Source organism: Trachurus japonicus, chromosome 23 (genome assembly GCF_045865225.1).
Source record: "Trachurus japonicus isolate A0001 chromosome 23, Traja_1.0".
NCBI lineage: Eukaryota > Metazoa > Chordata > Actinopteri > Carangiformes > Carangidae > Trachurus > Trachurus japonicus.
This window is the reverse complement of record NC_140929.1, coordinates 15,198,786-15,221,969: the sequence shown is the minus strand read 5'-3', so window position 1 is coordinate 15,221,969 and position 23,184 is coordinate 15,198,786. Positions and strand designations below refer to the sequence as shown.

Genomic DNA, 23,184 nt, shown 5'->3' with positions numbered 1-23,184 from the left:
AACCACATCGTAGCCCGTCTGCCTCTCCTCCCCTCCCTGCTCTCTGCTGGGCTGGCTCCAAGAATACACAATGTTGGCCATGGTAGAATTCCCCTAGACCGTATGCATTCTCACTCACAGATGAATGAGGCAGTATAGCATGCAGATTAAACATGAATATCAAATTTGACACGTTTTGAGAAAAGGGTAAAATCATGCTTCCAACAAAAGCTGAAATCACGTCCAAGCGGAAGTGCTAAATGCGAAGTTGGCATACACCTGGATCAACCTCCCTTGTCTCTATCTCTCTAACTACGTCTCTTTTCCTGTCAGAACCGAGAGGTTTACGACGCAGGACTGGGTCATGTTTGGAAGGGTCCATTCATCCAGGGTGGGGATTGTTTAGCATGGCTCATTCACGGAGGATGGGTGTTATTTCCTCGGCCCTTCCTGGTCTCTCGGGTGGAGGGGCCAGCACAGATGTAGGGAATGATGAAGAGAAAGAGGAGGAAGCAGAGTATGGTGTTGGAGAGAGAGAGAGAAAGAGAGAAGAGAGAGGAGATGTGGGGGAGAAAGGAGACAGACAGTGAGGACAAATAGGGACAGGGATGGGGAGATGAGTGGTAGAGGTGTGTAAGCAGAAGAATAAGATCAAAAAGGACAAAGCAGGGAAAAGGTTAGAGGTAGCAAAGGTGAAAAAAGAAAAGGAGGAAAGTAAAAGGAGAAAGAAGAGGAGCAGGGTTAGAAAATGAAAGTTTGAAAACGAAAGTGGGAAAAGATGAAGAGGACAGGAGGAGGAAGAGGAAAGTAGGAATAGAGAAGAAAGAGAGTGATCCCCAGGGGAGGAGGAGGAGAAGAAGAAAGATGGGATGCATAAAGAATGAGAGATGATATATGACAGAAGAAAACAGGCAGAAATCAAAAATAGACACATAAAAAAAAACATCAAAAGAGGAAATGCTAACCAAAGCCTTATTTAGTTACATTTAACATTAAAAGAATAATTTAAAATTTGGAAAATATCCTTATTTGCTTGCCTGCAGAGGAGAAGATGAGAGGGTTGATGCCACTCACATTTGTGCGTGATAAACATGAAGCGACTCTCAGTCAGTTAGCTTAGCTCAGCACAAAGACTGTAAACAGAGCGGGACAGCTAGCCTGTCTCCTTTGTTTGTCTGTGCAAGAACCAAAATATAGAAACAACACGTTGTGGTCTTTCTGTGGGTTATGTGTTGTACTGTGATATCACAGATCTCATTTAATATTCTGTAATGACTCACTCACTGTGTGTCCTGTCTTACAGAATACAGTATAGCATGGGGACAATGAACTAGTTAAGTGCTCCGGCTGCATTCAGCAGACTATGCGTACTATCACTGTTAGAAAAGACTATTTTTAGCTGTAGCAAATAGCCTTTGGTCACTGAATTGACTGGGAAAATTCCACATCCATGTGCTCTCTTCTGAAGAAGAAAAGATAAAAAAAGAAGCAGTGGAGACATGTGTGTCTATAGCATTGATAGCGTTGAACAGCGTGGATTAGGGAATTGAGGAACACGACTGTGAGAAACCTTAGCAGTGCAGAAAATTGTGCGTGTGTTGCTTTCTTTAGCGAATAGAACTAGAAGGGTCTCGAGGCCCACTGTGCACCTCTGTGTCAATAATAATTTTCTCACAACTATAACTGAGACTGATGTAAGACAGAGCAGTGATGATTTGGCTGTTCTCCCTCCAAACACACACTTACACACACATGCAGTTGAAAAGTGAATGGAGCTTGTCAAGCCTTCATCACCTGATGCTGATCCAGACACACACTCACTAAAGTGAACGCCCGCATGCTTAACTGCATGCATGCACTCATCCTCACCCCTATGCACACACATAGCACAGACAGGCATTAGCGCAACTGCACGGGCTACAAGACAAAAACAACACACCACATTTAAAAAAACAAACCTCACACACACACTCTCATACAGACAATCCCAGTGTCCCAGCATGTAGGAAACAGCTCATGGAGACCTGGCCAGTAAACACTTATAATAGCCAGGAATTTGGCATTCCTGCAGCCGTTATTATATGGCCCCTCTCTTTCTCTCCCTGCGCTCTCCATCTTCTCACAGTGTGCTCAGTGATGGTTGAATGGAAGCAGGCCAATGAGACAACATGTGGTTTTGACTAGTCTGACCAAGAGGGGCATGTAAATATTGATTGTTTCGATATATTGGCAGAAATGGAAACAATGTAGAGATGTAATCTTTTATCAATAACAGGAGCGGCGTGTCGCCTGCCAGCCGACATTATTGCTGCATGGACCAAATAAACAGTCATGAACAAACTCCCACTGAGCCGAAAATGTAAATGTGCAAGAGGCTTACATCTCTTACTCTTTTTCACTCTTCGGTTTCTAACTCAGTCAGTCAGTCAGTCAGCCTTCATCTCTTCTCTGTTGGTTCTTCTTAGTCTACTTTTCTTTTTCTTTTTTTGCTAAATTCCATCTTCTCCATGTAACATAAACACTCAAAGACTGCATAAATAATTCTAGCCACAGGGGGTTTATGGGGTTTGTATGCCATGAAATGTAACAACAGCATTAACCTTCACTTCAATCAGCTATTTAGAATGCATCCTGGGAAATGAGGCATACACGTCTAAAAGAAGTAAAAGCTAAAGGATGCCAAGAAGGAGAATATTGCATAACTGTTAAAGAAAACGAAAATGTAAAGTGTCTTGCCAGCAAATAGTTGTGGGAAGCCGTGTCAGGTTGCACAGACTGTAGATTTAGTAGCTATTTAAGTAGCATCACCATTTGTATGTTATATTTGATTTGTTATATTTTTTAAAGGTTTTCTGGGGGCAGGAGCTGGAGAACATTTTATCTTTTAACTTTTAGAGTTGGTGGGGACCAAAGCAGAGCAAAAAGGAAAATACTGAGTCAGATTTGTCAGGTCCCACGAAACATGACTCCAAATGAATGATAATGGGTGTAACTGTAACTGCTGGATGTGCAAATAACCAACTGTTGAGGAATTGCGACAATATATGAAACCAGTAATTAGTAAATAGAGACATAGTGGTTGGACTCTGTTCATTCTTTGCTGCATGAAATTATTTCACATTCTTGAAGTAAACTTGTAATAAACATAATCAACACTGCACACTCATGCTGAGATCCACTTTTTAATTTTCAATGTGGGGATGAACGGCTTAAATCTGAATTTTATTGCCATGTGCATGGGCATTATTGTAGACATTTTCCTTTATACAAGAAATGCAATTTTACCTTTGCGCAAAAGGTATTTCCTCAAGGTAAATGCTACTCACGTATTCTTTGTGTCATAAAAAAAAATTATCAGAGAGAAATATCTATGTATTCAGCAGTGATCAGACCTATGTCAGCTTGTTTTTCATCAGTGATAGAGTAACTGGCTCTAATAAAGCACCTCTCACAGACACATCAAAAAGGTAAGTGACCTTGGCCAGTATCTGCATCCACATCAACCTCATCTTTAATTGCACTGGCTGCAGCACAGACGAGGAGACTTTGGTGAAAAGGGACCTATAAAATGCCTCCTTGGCAAGCTATGTATCAGGCTCTCACAATAAAACCGCCTTTTTACTATTTTTGATTACTACACTTGGCATGTTACCACTCAATCAATTTACTGAAATGAACTTAAGTTTAATCAATTTCTTCCACTGAATCAAAGGGGGTTCACAAGGCCACAGTATCAGGGAGAGAAAATTGGAAAGAGGGAGGGAGGGCATGATTGAACATTCCCACTTAAAGGTCATCTCATTGCTTATCAGATTTCTTATCAAGCTTTTTTCTTTCTTCCAGCGTGTGTTGGGGAAGCCAATATTTGCTGAGCGATGAGTTTAAAGACCTAGGGGAGGGTCTTAACTATTAAATCTGGCTCCTTCTTGTTCCAACTTGGCATGAACATCAGAGGAGGTGCGCTGTACATTGACAACCAGAGCTGCCTTATACAACACAGGCTGCTCCCTGAGCTTCACACAACCTCAGCAGTGAGATCCTAAATGACAACAGCATCGCCCCCTCTGGACAGTAGGGCCTCTATCGCTCCAAATACAAATTAAGCCTTTGTGGAGGACCGAATCTTTAGAGCATTAATGGAAAAATCATAGAGTGTTAATCTGCAAATGAATGAAAATCGACCAAATGGGTCTTACCGTTCAGCCTCCAGGCGCATCTCCTCCCGTTTCTGCCTCCGCAGCTCCCGGCGACGCTCAAAGTCCATTTCCTCCATGATTGTGCCCTGTGGGATGACATCATCGTACACAGATGTGTTAATTTACTCAGTTTCAGGAAGGCGGAAGGTCACAAGAGGGCAGGGCTAATCAAATAAATCCTTAGTTTTCTGATGTCTGGTTTTCGATACACCACATTTCCTTAACTGGATTGAAACTGCACAGGTGACTCACAGGAAACAAGGCATGTACACAATCCATAATGTCATCAGTCTCTCTCATCCATCTCATCAATTTTACTTGTCTATATTTACAGTTTGGTGTCTTCACACCACATCCAGCTTATCTTATCTTTCACATTAAAGGTTGATGAAACACAGGCTGACTTTTATTGTGAAGTCAAGCATGAACAGACCAGATAGTGACAATTTGTCAACAAAAAACAAGATGGCCTTCTCTCTCTTTTTTTTTCTTTGGCTTAAATGTTAACAACTTCACGCACAATCAATCCTAGCACACATGGTAGTGGACAGAGCTAAGTACAGTTAGGTGACAACAGCCTGGCTGGGATGTTTGCCCACAAACTATGTTGGAAACCAGATGAAAGAAAGAAGAGCAGACGTAGGAAGAGAGAGAGAGAGAGAAAGAGAGGAGAAGCCAAGACAGGATGTTAACTCAATCAGTTATAAGCTACTTTTCACTAAAAATATCCCACTAGGGTACGTGACTGGCTGTGCTGTGAGGACAAGAGACCACCCAGGAGCTGCCGAGCCTCCCATCATACATCTACGATCCCCGCTAAACCACCGGCAACATCCACTGTACAGCGACGCTGAGCAAACAGACACAAGCTGAGCAGTAGTGGGAGAAACACAAAAGATGTGTGACAGCTCGCAGAATAAAAGTACAGCACAAAATAATGCCATGAATCAATACTATATAGTTTATTGAGATGGAATAGAAGTCAGAAAGTGAAACTAGTGAAGCAGAAAACAAGATGTTTGAAAAAGTGCTGTGGGACGAATCTGGAGAGACAAAGAAGTAACTGTGACTGTCATACCTTGAGTCAAACAATGGCTTTTCCTTCACACCATACCAGCTTCTCACAATGACTTCTCCAAGCAGGGTTACAATGCAACTTCTAGTAATAGTCTCCCACAGTCTAGCCTCAGCTGACAGAAAAGGCAAATGCCTGTTCCTTCCCCTCCCTGCTAGTCGTCCCTCCCTCCATCCCTCAGTGACCTCCTTCCTTCTCTCCCTCATTCTTACCCCGTAACTCCTTCCCTCCCTCTCTCTCCCTCCTCTCTCCGTTCTCTCCCTATCTCTACCACTGACTTTTTCCTGTGTTGTTTACTGACATGTCAGTGCTTGGCTAAACTCTGTGCTAGGGCATGACTCGACTTTTTGGGCCCAGCTTCCTGTGTGTCGTCGTCTGCGTGTTTTCTGCCTTCCCCCCTTCCCCAGCTTTCCCTCTGTCTGCAGGAGGGGGGTCAAGCAGGGCCTCCATATGCAGTCACATCTGTATGCAAGCATGCATTGCACACATGCATGTAAGTGCAACATTACAGCATTTGTGTGCATGCATTCCCGCTAATAAACACACTACTGAGCACATACAGATGTCCACAAACACACACAGGAGAGAAGTACTAAAGGAAACCAAGGGATCTTTTTAACCCTCACCCTCCCACTGCATCTTTCCACCCAGCCCCCCCACACCACCCACCCCACCCCGTCTGTACAGTAAACATAGCCTTGCCTCCCCCCTGCTATTACACTGTATAAGAGGAAGAGATATTTTAGATGTATGCTTAGTGTCATTTCTGAAATTTGGAGGGGCATTCATACAACTGTAATTAAGACAGAATGAGAGCAATAACTAAACCGACAAGGCCCCCAAACACCACCAGTCTAATCACATACTTCCGAGAACTGGGGACGCCGAGGGAGACAAAGTTGTTAGCAATGCAAGCACGGCAGCAAATAAATTTGGAGTTATTGTTGCAAATAATGTGTGATTCATGCAGCCGAGAGGACTGCATTTTCATTTAGCGTTCAATTCTGTACAAAAATGAGTTATAGATCATTTTAAAGATGTGTCATTTTCTCTTGGAAAATGTTCACTCGCTAAATTAAAATAAAAGCAGGTTTGTCAACAAAATGATCACAAAGTGTATCATATATACAAGATTTTACTTGAGTAATAAACCTGAGATAATTATGTTTTTAAAGTGATTTATTTACTATAAAAGAGCTGTTCATTAAGTGTAGGAGTGAATGCAGCACAGTTGTGTCTACACCATGCACAAACAGTGGTAGAAAAGGCCCTCAGTACGATTGCAATGTAATTGTTGTGTATATCATTGACGGGACCACCCACACTTTGCAAAAGCTAACACAGACAGAACAAGGGACAGGCAGCATTCCATAAAGCTGAGCAACCTGGAGTCACAAGTTTGTGACATTTTCAGACTTTTTACAAGTTGAGCCTGTCTTAGCCTGTCCACTATAAAACGTCTTCTTCCTTCCCTCCCTGCATCTGTCCATTTTATTTCACCATTCATCTCTACTCGTCCGCCTCCCTTCTTACACTGTCTGTCTCTTCTTTTGTCTCCTCCCCCTCTTTCTCATTCTCCCGTCTGTCCCATCCGTCTACAATGGCTATAATGACACATTTACCAGTCAAATTACTACCTGTCGAGACTGCCAGACCCTGGCACAGAACCCACTGTCTAAGTGCCAGCCTCTTAAAAAGCCTTAAAGCCAAGTTGATATTATCCTGACAGCCACTGGGATTACACCACCTTATAATGCCTCTATCTTCCCACGAAGGCTCGAGTTAAAAGCAGCAAAACAATGGGCCCTTATCAGCCAAATGAGGGACGGAGTAGATCAAGCAGAAGTCTAGGGAGTAGGGCTGAAGTATAAGTGCGAGCTAGCACTGGATCTATTTTTGGCTTTGGTGAAATGTTCCTAACGCTGGCTTAGCATTTTGTGAGAAGAGAAGACTGCAGCTTTTTGGTTAGATTTGTTTCTGTGATACTCTGAGCAACTATCCACTCTCAACTTTTAGACAAACACATTAATCTCCACATTATGGCTATGGAGCTATGCGAGGAATGCTCCTATTTAACCTCTGATTTTAGCAGAGAGGACTTGAAAGAGCCTCCAAATTACTCATTCACATGCCAGTTAAACACAACTCCTTCTCTGGATCTTGTGCGTGCAGTGACTGTTTTGGTCGTTGAGTTAAGGGAATTAATGTGAGGGTAAACATGTAAAAACGGGCTTGGCACAAGTTCTGTGTTCGCCAGCTGTGAGGTTGGCAAACAAAGCAATAATGGCGACTAGTTACTTACAGCTGATGGTTACAAGGCTGCAACAGTCACAAGTCACAGTTTTTAGTTGAAGAAAGTCAATGACATTAAAAAACAAAAGAAAACAAAAGAAAACCAAAATGTTGAAAATGTTGAAACATAGCTAAATCAAACATGTTTCAACATAACAGGGGACATGCTAGTGCAGCCCTGTGAGGAAGAACTGCTTCAAGTTAACATTAACATTTTATTTTATGTTCAATGCCAATGTTAACAAACAACGCTAACATTTAACAGGTATGAAGTTTTACATTGTGGTCCCAAGATTAGTTAAGAATGTTAACATTTGCTAATAGGCACTAAGGTAATAGCCTACAGCTTGGACTAATGTCATTCATTTTACAGGTCATTGGTTATTAACAGAAGTACTGGACATTTGATTTCTGGCCTGTTTTTGTTTGTTTTTAAATCCAAATTACAAGTGAAAGAGTATGACCATCAGAACGAGGGGAAAAAAAGCACTGTCATGCTACTGATCCTGTTGCTCTCTTCTTGGTTTCCATAGGAACACACTAAACACAGCTGTGCAGGTGTCCAGGTGAAGGGAGGTATCCCAATAATCTGGAATGTGAAAGCAACGCTGGCACAAAGCCTCTTTCTTTCTAACTTTTGCTTCAATGTAAGAAAATATTTTGCCCATCTGCTCCAGTGGATGGTATGCTGGAGAACTCTTGAGCTACTATCACAGTGTCGTCTTCGGAGGCCAGATAGATGTGATAGTGAAATGTGTTCTGACTGCTGTAAAATGATACCCAATTATATAATACAAATCAATGTCAAATAGACAAGATACAGAATTGGCTATATATAAGAGAAAATTGTGAAAGAAAGTTTTCACAAGCTGCAGGATTTCATTGTTTTGGCATCAGCTGTCTTCGCCAGTCAATATGTAGTCAGCCAGACTTAAACTCTAGTCTGAAAATACAATTGTCTGCAGAATCTGACAAATTTGAGGCTTTTATTGTGACAGCAGGATTGCCTCTCTTCGAATTCTGTCAAGACTAGCTTACCGCATGTGACTCACCCATCCTTAGTGACAGAAATGACTGCCACAAAGCCTCTTCATCTGTCTCCGCTAATGGTCAACCTAACTTAAAGGCACCGCAGAGTTTTCTCAGAAACAAAGTTGTTGTTATGTTTGGCATTTCTCACAAAATAAATGTCTGTATCCTTGAGGCCTTAAAAAAAACTGCTGAACGAATTTAGAAAGCTACTATATCCATGTTTCAAAGTTAGCGGTCTGAGTCTGTCGGTACACACAGTAAAAAAAAGCAGTTGACAGGAACATGCTCTGTTACACTCTTGTGCTCATGCATGCACTTCATGAAATGAATTTTAACTGGTCAGTTAGCGTTACTGCCAATTTGCATCAGCAGCTAACCATTGAAATTCAACCACTTGCAGCCCAAAAAGCACCAGAAAAGGAGACGCTCGTAAAACTGCAAACATGGTTACGTTTTTATTTGTTGCAATGTTTTTTTTTTAAACCCTGGAGCATTTAATATTTCTATAAATAAAATTTTATGTATGCTATGTCATTTCAATGTTAAGTCTATTGGACTAGAGGCCAGAGACGGAGAGCTATTAATTGCACCCAACCCCATCACTGAAGCATCTATATTGGGAGAGACAGTAATTGCGTGGGAGTTTACTGACACAGTGGGAATTTAACTGCTAACCCTGAAATACTCCTCCATTTGCATGTTGCTGTCAGACAACCTACAGCAAGTTGTCCATTTATGGGAGTGTAGTACACACACCGAACGAGAGGTAGAGGAGACTAGTGGGAAGAAGCAGAGAGACAGAGGTCTGTAGGTTGAGACTAAGCCAAGATATATGGCCGATGTAAAGTATTCTGGCACAGTAAGAATGATCATTATATGATTATTTTATCGCACAGATAAACCGTGTGCAGTAAAATGGGGGAGAAGAGAAGAGAAATAAAGAGAGAGAGATACCGCATGCCTGTAGGTAGCGCGCACTAACAGCTGTTTTGGCTGAGGCTCTGGGGACAGTTTGAGTTGGGTAAACCTAACGTTTTCTGCAGGGGTAAGGAGTCTCCTGAGAGCAGACTGACAGGGCGGTTAAAATATGTTCAGCCTGCGCGTGAGGGTGTGTGCATCATTATAAACAGTATTTAACAAACAAGATCTACATTTGTAAATGTGTATTTATGTAAATGTGTATGTGGTAAGTGTCTGCAGATGTGTACAGAGGAGGTACTTCCAAAAGACTGTCTGCAAGCTTTTTCAGTGTTAGAAGGTTTTTAGAGCACTGCAAATACATGAAGCCGCCACTGCTGCTAGTGCTGCATGCGTGTGTGTTTATGGTACGTTAAAATGTGTGTGCATGTGTGATATCCATCACCACCTGCAGTGCTGTGTTTGGAAAGCTGGCCTTGTGGTTGTGGCTTTCTGTGCTATGCGTCTCCTCTCACACGTCCAGGCCTCGGCAGCATTAACACGTTTACAGGCCCAGGATGCAGAGCCGGCTGTGGATGAGCATTCATAAATTCACTGGAGGTTTTTTGGCACCGGCAAAGCCAAGAGTTTCTCTCTTTCTTTCCGTCTCTGCTTGTCCCTCTCTCAGCTTCAGTATGTCATCTAAATTCTTTTTCTCCGTCCGCCTTTCAGAGTCTGAGCGATACACTTGGTGAGCCGATACTGTTCAGTGATACTGGTATACAATAGGACTGCCACGTTTTTATTTCAAATTCAAACATTCAATTTGTAAACAGCTCTCTACATATACAATTCATAGTGTACTATAGGCACAAAAGGCTACACCTTCTACAAGGGCCTGTCAATCTGACCACTGCAGTAAACCAGGCAATTCCTGCCCTTTTCTAATGTCATGCTGTGGCTTGGCATGTTAGCTTGTCCTTCAAATACAATAGCATAGTCAATTCTACAACCTTATAGTTGTAAATCGTTGATTAGACTTCCTGTTCACTGTTTTACATGTACTGTGTGTGGGAGCAAATGTATTGTTAACTTGAAAATGTCCCACTCTGTCTCCATCTTTACATGAACCAAGTTTAAACACTCCTTATTAATAATAACATGTTCAATGTTTTGGGCAATATATTCTTAATGATGTTTTTAAACTCACAGATATCAGAATTGGGGTCATGCGTTCATGACTTCTTTTTTTTTTAACCAAGTTATATTCTCTTTCTCTTCAGCCCTTTTTCTCACAGATTTTCTTTCCTCTTGGACCACAATGCAGCAGCGTGGCCAACAGCTGCACACTGTGTTCAGCTACAATAGGAAGAGATACAGGATTGGTTGGCCACGAATAAAGCTCAGTCCTGGGTTTAAATTTTACAGGATTTAGCTGCATCCAAGCAGCCAAGCCTCTTCCCTGCATTCGTCTGTGTCTGCATCCGCATGCCACAGTGTGAATATCAACCACAATGGCCTCTGTTGTCAAAGCAGAGGTCTTCAGCTGCGACTGTATATTCTAGGCAACATATGAGGTGGCCAACTGCATCGGAGCTCAACTCAATCTCAATAACATCTGCTTTCCACTCACACTCTATCTCCCCCAAAACAAATTTTTTGAAGGTGTGACTTCAGCTCGGATGAGGAAAAATTTCACCGAGCATGAGCAGACAGTATTCACAGGCAAACCTGAGAAGCTAATGCCGCTGTGGCAATTGAAATGCGGTGGGATAATGTGCTGACGTTTTTGAGGGCTAGGGGGGAAAAAAAACTGGGCCTGGGACCTTGAATGCCTCAGACGCATTGTCATTAGTGACTTAAGATGTGCCGTTCATACGCAATCCTCCCTCAAATCGCCCTCTGCGCTGACTCTCTGGCTATCGGATACAAAAACGACAAGTGAGGGAAAATTTCACATTGGTAGGGAAAAGACCTGAAGGGTTAGAGATGTTGAGTTTCCATTTGGTGAAGAAAAAGGAGACTCCTGCATTCCCAGACAATGGTTCACATTCCATAATACCTCTCTTTGCCCTGTGAATCATACACACACAGAGACAGACTGACTGGGGTTATCTGTTCACACACACAAACACACCTCACATGCATTATTTCACACAGGGTGCAGTTGGGAAAGACCAACCATTGGGATTTATCAGTAACTGAGCCAAAAATCAAATGCACAACCAAACAGTAAGTTGTTACTGATAAATACTAGTCAATTTCAAAACTGGACTATGCTGAATGCTTTGAAAAGTGAAGAGTATGATCATGCTTTGTCATGAGGGTTAGCTCATGTGCTCAAACTCACAAGCTGGCTCCAGAAGTGAGTCAATCCCCACAGACTCCCATGTTAAAATGTCCTTTAGTGTTGGGCTCACTGTTTGGTGAGTGTATGCTTGCCAGAGACAAGCTGAAGTCTCAGCTCCACATGCACCTATTTTGCCTATTTTTGTGTTAGCCAGGAGTTAAGCAGCATCAGGCACTGGCAAGATGGTGATGTACGAACGGCCAGCGCTGAGCTTCGAAACCGCTCCTCAGAAACCAATGGGTGGCGTTACAGAGGCTATGTCCATCTTTATTCACAGTCCATGACCTGTCAGTGTTGCTTTGATTGATGCAAGCATGTACGTGACATTAGTTTTTTCCAACTCAACTCCACCCAGGTCAAACTAGTGAGAAAAGCCAGGACGTAATCAAAACAACCACATGTTCAGATGGGACTCATCACTCATGATATAAGGCAAATTGAGAAAATAGGTTCTCAAAGCCAAAAGACTGCACACAGTTTTCCGCCATATAATATAACCTTAATCCTCAATTTTACAGGTTGAGATCCGTCTTATCTCTTGACTTGTTTATGACCTTGGGGAGTAATGGATCCCATGTAACGGTGTTACGTAATTAGGATGCAAAGAAAAGGTAACTGTAATCCATTATAATACAGAAAAAAAGTGTAAGTGTAATCAGATTTGATAAAAACGGGGATTACTTGGCAGGATTGCATTTTAAAAATCAACCATATAGTAGAGCAGACATATGCACTGCAGTGCGCACTTTACAACACAAAACCACAACAAACCAACACATGAAACGACCTCCTGTGCAGCCTCCATCAGTGTGTAGCCCAGTCTCCACACACTGCCCCGTCTCTGCTGTGGTTTAGCTCCGACTGTCGGATCAAACCATCGCCCACTGCTCCGTCTCCGGAGCCCAGAGCAGCTGGAGACCAGAGAGATCACAAAAGCACGGAGCAGAACCAGCTAACGTGATAACAGCTGTGTATAAAGTGAGAATAAAATGTAAACAACAGATCACTTTGCCTTTCTGAGGTTGATGTATTCATCAACATTGATTTTTTTCACTTTCTGTTTGTGTTCTTGTGGGACGGATGTTTCTTCAGAAAATGTTGTGCTTTTCCACCTCCATTATTACTTTTCTTCCTCCGTGAGGTCCTGTTGGCTTCAGGACCCTCTGACTGACCGGTGACTCGTGGCTTGTGCCGACTAATGTTGACAAAGTGATGATTTAAGAATCTGGAGTTTATCCTTTTTGTTATATTTTGAAATTTACCAGATGCTCAGTGCCTTTGACTTCCTGTCTGGTGTAATCTAATCTATGTGCTGGCTGCATGACATTCTTGATTTGCATGTTTGGTATTGAAGTGATCCAAAAGTAACAGCTTAAGTAATCCAGTACATTACTTTAATTTTGTGATACTTAGAGTAAGTTATATTTTTCAACAGGTAACTGTACTGGATTACATTTTTGAAGTAACCCTCCCAACCTTGTTTATAACACGTTTTTGTCTGACTGTTTGTATTTTCTCAATCATTGGACTTTGTTGGGCATTGCAGCCATGCTCCCAGATCTCAACACTTGGGGGGTAAAATATTTCCATAACTTATAGCAATGGTGGCCAAAACTACAAAACCTAAGACCACCAAAAATGAAAATATCCCTTTAAGTACTGCATAACTCAGCTTTAACCCTCACAAGAATGTCATAATAAAAAAATAGCACTTGTTTAAATTATCTTTCAAACTGACGGATCCCTTTTGGAAAAGAAACTGTAGCTTGATACTTTCTAAACTCTTGTGTTGCTCTGATAAAAACAAATTACTACTCACACAGTATGTAGCATTCTTGAACCTTTTTTTTTTTAATTTTCCACTGTCAGCCAGATAACCTTGCTAAATTTTGGGCACACTGTCATCTGTTGTATATTTAGACTATGACTCACTGTTCTTTTAATAATTTTCCTCCCCTGATCGCACACACGGATGGGAATTGTGCACTGTTCATTGTATGTGAGGCTGCATTACATCTCAAAGTATTATGACCTTTCCCTTCTGTAAGAAGACAGCTGAAAACACCTGCGCTTCACCAGCCGGCGTTCCCCTTCAGGCTGAGGGTGTGTTTATGTGTCCTTAAACCTCACACCTGAAGTTAAGTCACTCTTAAATTGCAATAAAAACACGACCCTAACATACCATATCCATCATCTGAAACTCACTGGGTTCTGACAGCACACAGATGCTCTATTTAAAGTGCAAACACATCATACTTACTCCCATTTTTGAGAGAGATCTGAGTTAATCTGGCTTCAGGAGCTCTCAAAATCTTACTTGAAGGATTTTTAAGTTAACTACTGAAATGAGATGATAAATTCTTATTTGTCAGCCGCTGATCCAATTTACTGAATTAAATAAGTACCCAAGAGGAGTTGATGTAGCAGCTGGCTGAAGAAAAAGAAAGCTATAAAACACTGTCTTACTTTTAAATGTTGGTTTTAAGAGGGACATTTGCATTAGGAGTTGGATTCTTACTGCCCAAATCATAAATAATACTGTAAAAAGGCAACTTCTTTGTGGAGCAGCAGCAAGAGCCAATGTAATTCCTCTCCAGTCTTTGACTTTTAAAAGCCTTGTGTCCCTTTTAAAAGTGCACTTTCAGATGCTACACCCACAATCAGGCAGAATTGGAGAAAAAGCATTCCAAAAAGCACGAATCCCACACAAAATAGGGATGTTTGTACGGCATCAAAAGGCTACTGCTCGCTGGCGGTGCTCCATATGACCAAATATGGAAAGAAAAAATGCTGCCTTTTCCCGTAACCAAACTGGGAAAAAGGAAAAAAAAAAAAAAAAAAAAAAGGGAAGGTTTTCTTGCATGCTGTGTGCACAGCGAGATAGAGCTCTCACACTCACTACACAGTGGCCACAGAGTTGGCTCCCTCTCAAAACAGCATGACTGATGGTGATGGTGGACCTGTCGTGACATCTCAGTGAACACTGCTGGACACACACACACACACACACACACACTTGCATAACTCAGGAGTCATGAAAGAGAGGCACACATCTTTTCACTGCACTGACATTTCATTTTTAAACAAACACAAAAGCCTTCTTCACTTTTACATATGAGCTCTATACCGGAGTCTCGGCGGCGCACATTGTATCGCAGCCCCCTGGAAGGGAACATTCCTCTTGGTGAAAAAGCAGCCGTCTCTAACGCCACAGTCTTCTGCTTAAGTTAGAAACGGTTTGTTTATCTGGCCCCCCTCGCTATATGGAGGGGCTCTGACATTCTCCTGCCACCGCCGCGCTGCAAAAAAATGTCTGCGCAGCCATGTCATTTCACAAGAAACTTATCAAATTATCTGGGATATTTTTCGGAGTGTGTGTATGAGCTGCCAGCAATGGACGAAAAATGCAAGATGATGGGGAGGAAAAAAAGAACGACCTCTTCTGTCAGCACAGAACAAAGAAATAAATAAAGGATTTGTGCCTATTTTTACAAAACTGTCCAGCTTAACAAGTCACTGAACTTTTGTATTCCACCTTTGAGGAACAGTTTGTCATTTCAAACATGCTTATCCACTTCTGTACCAACAGTTAGATGAGGGTAAAAGCAACTGCATACCGGCACATCTAATTCTCACTAATTAACACTGAATTTCTGCTTTGTTTAACTCATACAAAAGCTTAAATGTAAAAAACAGAAAACAAAGCTGTGGTTACTGCTGAACTTCTTCTCAGCTGATACAATCTTGATACACTGACGAAACAAAGTAAAACAGATGTAACCATTTAGGCCATGCTGGGTGATGGAGAAGAGACTACAACACTGTTTTTCATGTTTAGTTAGAGCATGGCAACATAATGAACAGTTCTTCATGTGAAACTGTAATAAACTGAACTAATTATCTCTATCTTGATACCATTCAGCTACAATATCTGTATGCTAAATATGAAGCTAGGCTACTGCAAAGGCAGTGTTAGCTTAGCTTAGCTTAATGACTTGGAGCAGGGGGAAACAACCCTAACATAAAACAGAAATGACTGACTTCATTTGTTTTTTAACTCATACAAAATTATAAATTGAAAATAACAACTTGTAGTTTCACACAGCTAAGTGCTATGTCTCCTTGCTTACACTCTTTTTTTTTTGCTAAACTAAGCTAACTATCGTACCAGGTGGTAGTAGTAGTATTCCCTTTAGTAAGTAGCCTAAATAGTGTAGGCTATACACTCTGCAATTCAGCAGACAACACCCTCATCAGTTTGACAACACATGTGCTACAAACTCATCCAACAGCAATGTTTCCACAGGACACTAAAAAGTGATGACCCAGTCTGATTTCAATGCCATCGATGACATATGAAGTTAATAGCTCCGAATCAAAAAGGGCGTCACCGCCTTTTCAAGTCACTTTCTGTCTGGATTCCAACAGCAGGAGCAAAAGAGAGAAAGAGAAGAGTGAAGGCGAGAGAGAAAGGATGATACGGCACAAAGGGCTAGAGGCTGGAGTCGAACCCAGGCTGCTGAGGTTAGGTTATGTCTCTGTGGTTGGATCTTTTTGCAGCGCATGTGCTGTCAAGTTGATGTTTTTCCTGAATTTACAGTGTGTTTGTGTCTTTGTATGTGTTTGCTTAAGTTGCTGTGTGTTCAGCCCTCAGGGTTATAGCCGAAATAACCTCTTATAAGGTTGTTTCCTCAGAGTTCCCCTTGCATGATACAAGTGATTTAATTAAATAAATAATAATAATAAAACACTGAAATATGCATCTCTAGTAAAGTGTTACTTTCTTAAAAATAGACATCTTTGTTGTTGCTGGCCAGCAATGACAAGCTGAGAACAAAGTCATAAATAACCCATTCCAACTCTTTCTTCTCCTGTTTCCTCACGATCCAGGTGGTTTTACTTTTCTCTTATTGAGGCACCTCCTTGAAAAAAATACATCAAATATTCTGTTGCAAATATCCAGCATGTCAAAAAATCCCAATAATTATGCACCCCTGCACTTGACACGCGATACTAACGGTGTGCTGTATAATCCTGCACAAACACTACAGTCGAGGCTTCATTTATTTTGTCTCAGGAGCAAATGCCATGTTCGAACACATGTTAAAAAGGGTCACACCTAGACGATAATAAACTGGTAGTAGTAATAACCAAACAAGACAGGGCAAAATGAATAAATAAATTTGAATTTTCCACATCATTTTGCTGTCAAAACAAAGCAGCACAGCTATGATGAGTACACAAGGACAACATCACCTAGTCTCTCAGTACCTCAGGGTGCGCTGTGACATCTATTAAATAGGACTGTAAATAAGTAATGACAGACAGCTGCTGAATGAAACCAAAGACAAAAGAGATGATAGCAATCTCAATCCACTAATAAAAAAACATCTTCCAGCAGGTCATGGAAACATCTTGGAAACCTCAAGCACCATTGGGAGTTTTTCTCTCATTTTCACACACACAGACACACATACAAAAATACAATTTCTAGACAGAACACGAGAACATGTGACGAATCCCCTCCTTGTCCTTCTCTCGTGTTCATTTCCAGGAGAAAAGCAGCCTCCCTCTTGTTCCTTTAGGACAGCGCGTTTTGACACCTGCCTTCTGTCAGGCTAAATGAGGCCTGGGCAGAAGCCTGTGTCTCCTCAACAGGACATTAATCTGCTACTAGTGAGCTGACCAGGGGGACTAGTGGAACCAGAGTGCTGATATACTGTATGGTGGGTTTTAGTCTAAGCACTGCTACTGCCGACACCACAGCTAGAGGACAGTTTATCCAGCTGATGGCAATGGAGCAGAAATCGAACGGGAAAGGACAAAAACAGGACATAACGGGACAGAAATGACCTCTCCACTCCTTAAAACCTCACTTTCTTTCAATCTGTGAGGAAAAGTTCAGTTCCTTTAACCAGAGAGTAAAAGATCACAGTTTCAATCATTGCAAAAGAAGAAAAAAAAAAGCCAGCGTGTCTGGCTCAAAGGCCTTTGGGCAAGATCTTGAACCATTTTAATAAGTGTAAGTCACTCAGGATATGCACCCAAGCTCAATCACTAAAATGTAAAACTAGACATGATTAGCATGATCCACAGCAGCCTCTGGTACATGGGCAATAACATGGACATGCTGGAAATATTAAGTGGAACATAAAAATGTATGTCTCATAAAGCTTGAGAGGTTCCTGATGTGTTTCTCTAAGGCAAGAGACTGCAAAGAAAATGGACCTGCTGAACATTTGTGACACGCTGCCTATAAAAGTCACATTTCGGTCATGCTGGACGTGCGGCTCTGTGTGGCTGGAGAAGAATTACACCAGGGTAAAAGAAGGAGAGAAAATCAGGAGGAAAAAAAAAGGAATATAAACGGAGGAGTGATTTATGTGGCTGACTCAAACCACACTAAGAGAGGACGTCTTCCCATCATACCTTACATGGAGACATACATGAGGGTAGAGTGAGGCTAAGAAGCATGATGCAATGCCCCCACACACACTGAGCACCAGATGAAAACATGACAGCTGTGTGCAAACCCTGACATAAGTTTGCCTTTTTTTTTTGTGCAGGCACCACGGCCATATCTGGAAAAAACAAAGAAAATCACTTTCACAGAGGACATATTTATTTAAATCTCCCCAAAATGCCATAAATCTTTATCTTTCCTGCCTTGTTTTAACACACAAGTCAGTAAATCATGCTGCAGAATGCCAATTTTTTGAAGTGTGCTGCAAGGCTTTTCAAGGGTATTACATGACAAGGTATTTCTCAAAATAAGGGGCTGCATTCCTGGAGAGAGATAGGAGGAGATTAAGGAGCGGGTGGTGTTGTGGGTGGGGTTGTGGGCGAGCGAGCAAGATGACCTGACCGAGAGAGGGGGTATTACTCACAGTGGATGTGGAGAAGTTGAGTGATCCCCTGACAGTGCTTTCAGGTTAGCCTTACTTGGGGTGGAGGGGTGAGGGGGGGTGAGGGGGTCGAGGAGTTTCTTCTGGGAACGCAAAGACAAGATCCATGCTGCATACGCGCAATTGAGAAAAAGGAATGATAATAGAGAGCCTTTCACAGACACAGTCAGGGATGTTTTGTTTTAATCCTATGACTCTCTCTCTCACTCTCCTCCTATCTCTGGGTATTCATGCGGCCCTGACATGCTCTCAGTGAATTGATGCAGGGCCAAGCTGTTTAATGGAGGATGTACTGGGACTGCTCTGCCAGGTGTACAAACTAAAAGGTTTCTCTCAGCAGTACACTCGGAAGACGTTTGATAAATGGGCTCCAGTGGCAGTGATAGTGACCAAGAAGGAATAAATGGTAAAAGGCAATATTTAAGTTACAGTGTCTGTCACGGTCGGAGTGCCTTACAGGAACTCAGTGAAACAGCAGTATCCTTGTAAACAGTACACTGACATATTATCACCTTATAGAGTTGATATGGCTAACTCCCTAAGGGGATGGTTACGTATCCCAGCTGATATCAATCTACATTAACATCCATCTAGTGATGTTTCTGGCCACATGGCAGACAACTCTGGCAACCACTTCTCTTTGAGCTCTGTTTGAGTCTCAATCAGTTCCTAGAGGAAAAGATTAGACTTTCTAGCGGTGCTCTCCCTCTGACCGCTATATGCTAACTTTTACATGCTAATTGTTCCATAGCCGCGATATGCCAACTGTTTTACAGTATAGCTACTCTATGCCAACTGTTTAGCTAATATATGCTAACTGTTCTCTGGCTGAAAAATTCCAACTATTCTCTTGCTGCTACTGTAACCAAAACAAAATCAGTTCAATCATTTACAATGTCTGTCTTTATTAGCATTCTCGCTAAATCTGGTTCAGCCATCTTTTTATTTCTTTGAATAATTAATGTCACTGCACGCTGTCCTGTTATAAACTAAATAAACTAAACATTACCAATCATGCTTTACACCTCTACACATCTGCATTAATCCATTGCCCTCCACAATCAGCAGGAATTGGTATTGCATTGTCTCAAAAGCAAAAAATTCTCCTATTTCTTTCAGTTCTTTCTGAGCGATTGAATTCAATATTGAACCCCATGAATTTTAAAGTAATACTTCTCTCAAGTTTAAGCTGATTGAGAAATTGAGGGTGCAAAGAGCACATTGAGGGGAATAGTTACAAGAAGGAGTGGGAGTGTAATAGAAAAAGCCAGAGCATAGCTCTTGACAAAGGACTGCAGAAGTCAGCACAAAATTCAGTAGCGTGCACAAGTCCTAATCCCAGTCCACCTACACTGGTTGACAGATGTGATGCCAGGAATTAGAAATATGGAGCTCTTTCATTCGGGCAAAGATGAAATCCCAACAAATATTAGACCCCTGTGGAAAATGTGACGTTTTTCAATCTTCTAGTGGTTTTGTAGTATCACATTTTAAGATATTGAGGCATTAGAAATGCTTTTGAATTAACGGATGCACATTCTCTAAGTGACAGAGAGCTCACCTCTCCTTCCAAAAAATACATTCCACTCTCCTCATACCTCAAATCCTTTCAGGGCTCTACGGGGCTAAAGTTCACTAGCTTTACCAGATCTCATTTTCGTGCATGGCTGTGCTGGCTGTTATTATTAGTGTGGCAGCCAGCCAGCTCAGACGCCCTATCTACCTACTGGAGACCCCCCCCTCGTTCCCCTTGAGGTGAAAGGCCCAAACCTCGGTCTTTAATCTGTAGTAGAGTAGGTAATGTATGCCACTTTATACTCTGTCCCCCCCTCCGTGTGTGTTTGTCCTCTGCTCATTGTGTCTGTCAGTCTGGAGGGAAAAGTGACCACCAGTGCAAACAGTCGAGATCTTCATACCTGCAGTTTACAGGGGCAGAGCAGCCATTGTCAGCCCTTCAGGATAGTTACCCCATTTCTGTCTCTATTCCTTCTCTCTTTCTGTGGTTATGTGACTTTGGGATCCATTGCCAGAAATTCCAGGAAACCCTAGAGCTTCATGAGACATAACAAAGCTCTCTCTCTTCCCCTGTCTTTGTCTCTTTCACTGTAGATTACACTATGTTTCTCTGTCTGCCTTCTGCAGGCCTGGAAGCTCCAAAGCTCATTCTCCCTGGGAGCTGAAAGTAATTTTTATTCAGTGGCTGATTGACTCATATCATACCATTTTAAATGCTGGAGTTACTTACTTTTAATGCGTGTGCTAATTCCAGACCACACACTATTTAGACCATGGAAGACGCAATCATCATTGAATGCCATTAGCATGATGTGGCATTTACTGCTAAATTGAGGATAAAATTCAGCTTTAGAGGTTAATACATGTGCGGTATTTAAGCCTCCTAATTCCTAAATTTATTAGAATAACACATATCTCAGACAGCCATGAAATTGTAAATAATTGAGCGGTGCTCTTAGGAGGCTTCTCTGGTTGCTCCGTCGAGGTTGCTGCTAGCTTTTTTTAGCTGATGGCAAAACTGGAAATGAGATTTGGTTCACAAAGCAGCAGAGCGAAATGGGAATAAATCCAAAACCACAGCTGACCTCCCCCCGACCTCCCCCCCCTGACACTAATCTGTCCATGGGGGGTTCACCCATCTCCTCTCCCTCGAAATTGTCTCCTCCACCTGGGTCAACCCTGCTCTCAAACACATAGATGCATGTCTGAACCCCCTCATGCACACAGACAGGCACCTACAGACATACCTTTCCACCCCCACCCACCACCCACCTTGTGTTTATGTTCAGAGCTTGAGTGACTGGTATTTCATTTCGGCCTGCCCGGAGCCCTTTTGCACAGTTTGGCTTGGCCAGTGTACCATTACTGGTCATTAACTCTAACCTGAACTAATAGGGGCCCATTTTCCAAGGTGGTCTCCCAGGTGGCTGTCACAGGAGTGAGTGGCACTGCGGGGCTCGGGGTTTGACTCAGGCACTCTGAGGCTCATGAAAAAAATCTGCAAGCCAGACTGGACGCAGACCTTGATAACAAGAAGCTATTGTTCATGGGGGAGCGTCTGGGTGTTTTGTCTCTCATTAAGGCAGGTTTAATGAGGCCAGCCAGAATGGGCACCCCATCCCATCCCTCCTCTGCACTCTGCTGTATTTGTACCTTATTCAACATCTGATCCAATGAATCATCAACAATCATCCCAAAACCATTTGCTCCCCCATAAATAAAACCAAGTCAGGCCAAGAAACGTGATTTACTGATATATTGATTTTCAGCCAGTAGAACCAGTACATCACTCAGGGCAATATTCACATTGGCTGATGTGGATATACTTCATACAGATATATTGGTATCAGGTTATGTGCCTGCTGTTGGTAAAGAAGACATTGGAGTAAATACTGTATGTTTGAGGCTATTTAGGAACAGGGTTACCACGCAATGACAGGTCTTTGTATTTAAGAGATCATAATCAAAAACATAAAGGAAAACAAACTCAACCAAAATATCATTACCAGATTTCTCTTTGAAAACATCTAAACATCAAATACGGATGTTGGTAAATTAGTTTGGTTATAGTAGTAGGTTTTTCCTTTAGCACTTGGGGCAAGTAAGAATTGTTGTCATAGTTGTTTGATCTGCAGATTTCTTTTATTTATCATTTGACCAAAGTGACATCTGACCAACATCCTAACGAATACGATTCTGCAACCACAAAATATTTGACATTTTTTCCATCAGGAATTAATGTAACAGTCAATTAATTGTCTGTTTTCTTTCTAATAGATACTGCTCTAATACAAACCATCACACTGACTGATTCCAGAGCAAAATACTTAGAAATACATAGATTGTATTTATACATGTATATGAAAATGTAGGGGTGCTGACGTGAACTTTTTGTAATTCTGTCTTGCCATTAAAGGCCTCTAAGACTCTTCATGTGAGCAAACTTGGCCGCTACGAAGACATTCAAGATCCAAATGATTTTAGCATAAAGCTATGCATGTTTTAGCTGTGCTCTCCTCCGTGTGACATGTGTCATCATTAATCAGAAGAGAAGGAGCCATTAGTCTAAATGTGGGGGTAATTAATCCACGCTTGCACTCCATTAGACATCATGCTCAATTTGTGCCGAAAGCTGTGTACGGGGTAAATAAGCTGAGACAACGGGACCCACAGCTATTATTCCTGGATAGCATGGCATATCAGCAGCCCTGATACTGTAGAGGTGCTGAAGTGCATCTCCCAGAAAGCTTTGCACTAAATAAGTGAGCACACACACAGTTCAAGTGGATATTACACCTTAAATCTAAAGTGGAATGAAATGAATTACTGTCTATATGAAATAATTGTATTCATGTGTCTTCTTACGCAGGACATTTGTGAACTTTGCTGTCTGATCAGAGATTATGCATATGTATCTCAGTCATAAAATATGTGACCGGACTT

General features: G+C 41.8%; 1 protein-coding gene across 16 annotated transcripts in view; it reads right to left on the bottom strand.

Annotated features, from left to right (window-relative positions):
* The window catches only part of cald1a (caldesmon 1a), a 153,409-nt gene that overhangs the window by 25,524 nt on the left and 104,701 nt on the right, over positions 1–23,184 (bottom strand). For 9 of the 16 annotated variants that reach the window (XR_015035127.1, XR_015035128.1, XR_015035130.1 and 6 more), the window contains exon 2: positions 4,176–4,261. Coding sequence is in view for 9 of the 16 variants with exons in the window: in XM_085769770.1 (XP_085625896.1) it covers positions 4,176–4,252 (77 nt within the window). In the remaining 7 variants the exon portion in view is untranslated. Of the gene's footprint in view, positions 1–4,175; positions 4,262–5,253; positions 5,380–23,184 lie in introns of those variants that run through there. The other 7 variants (XR_015035129.1, XR_015035131.1, XR_015035133.1 and 4 more) reach the window with 1 other exon arrangement.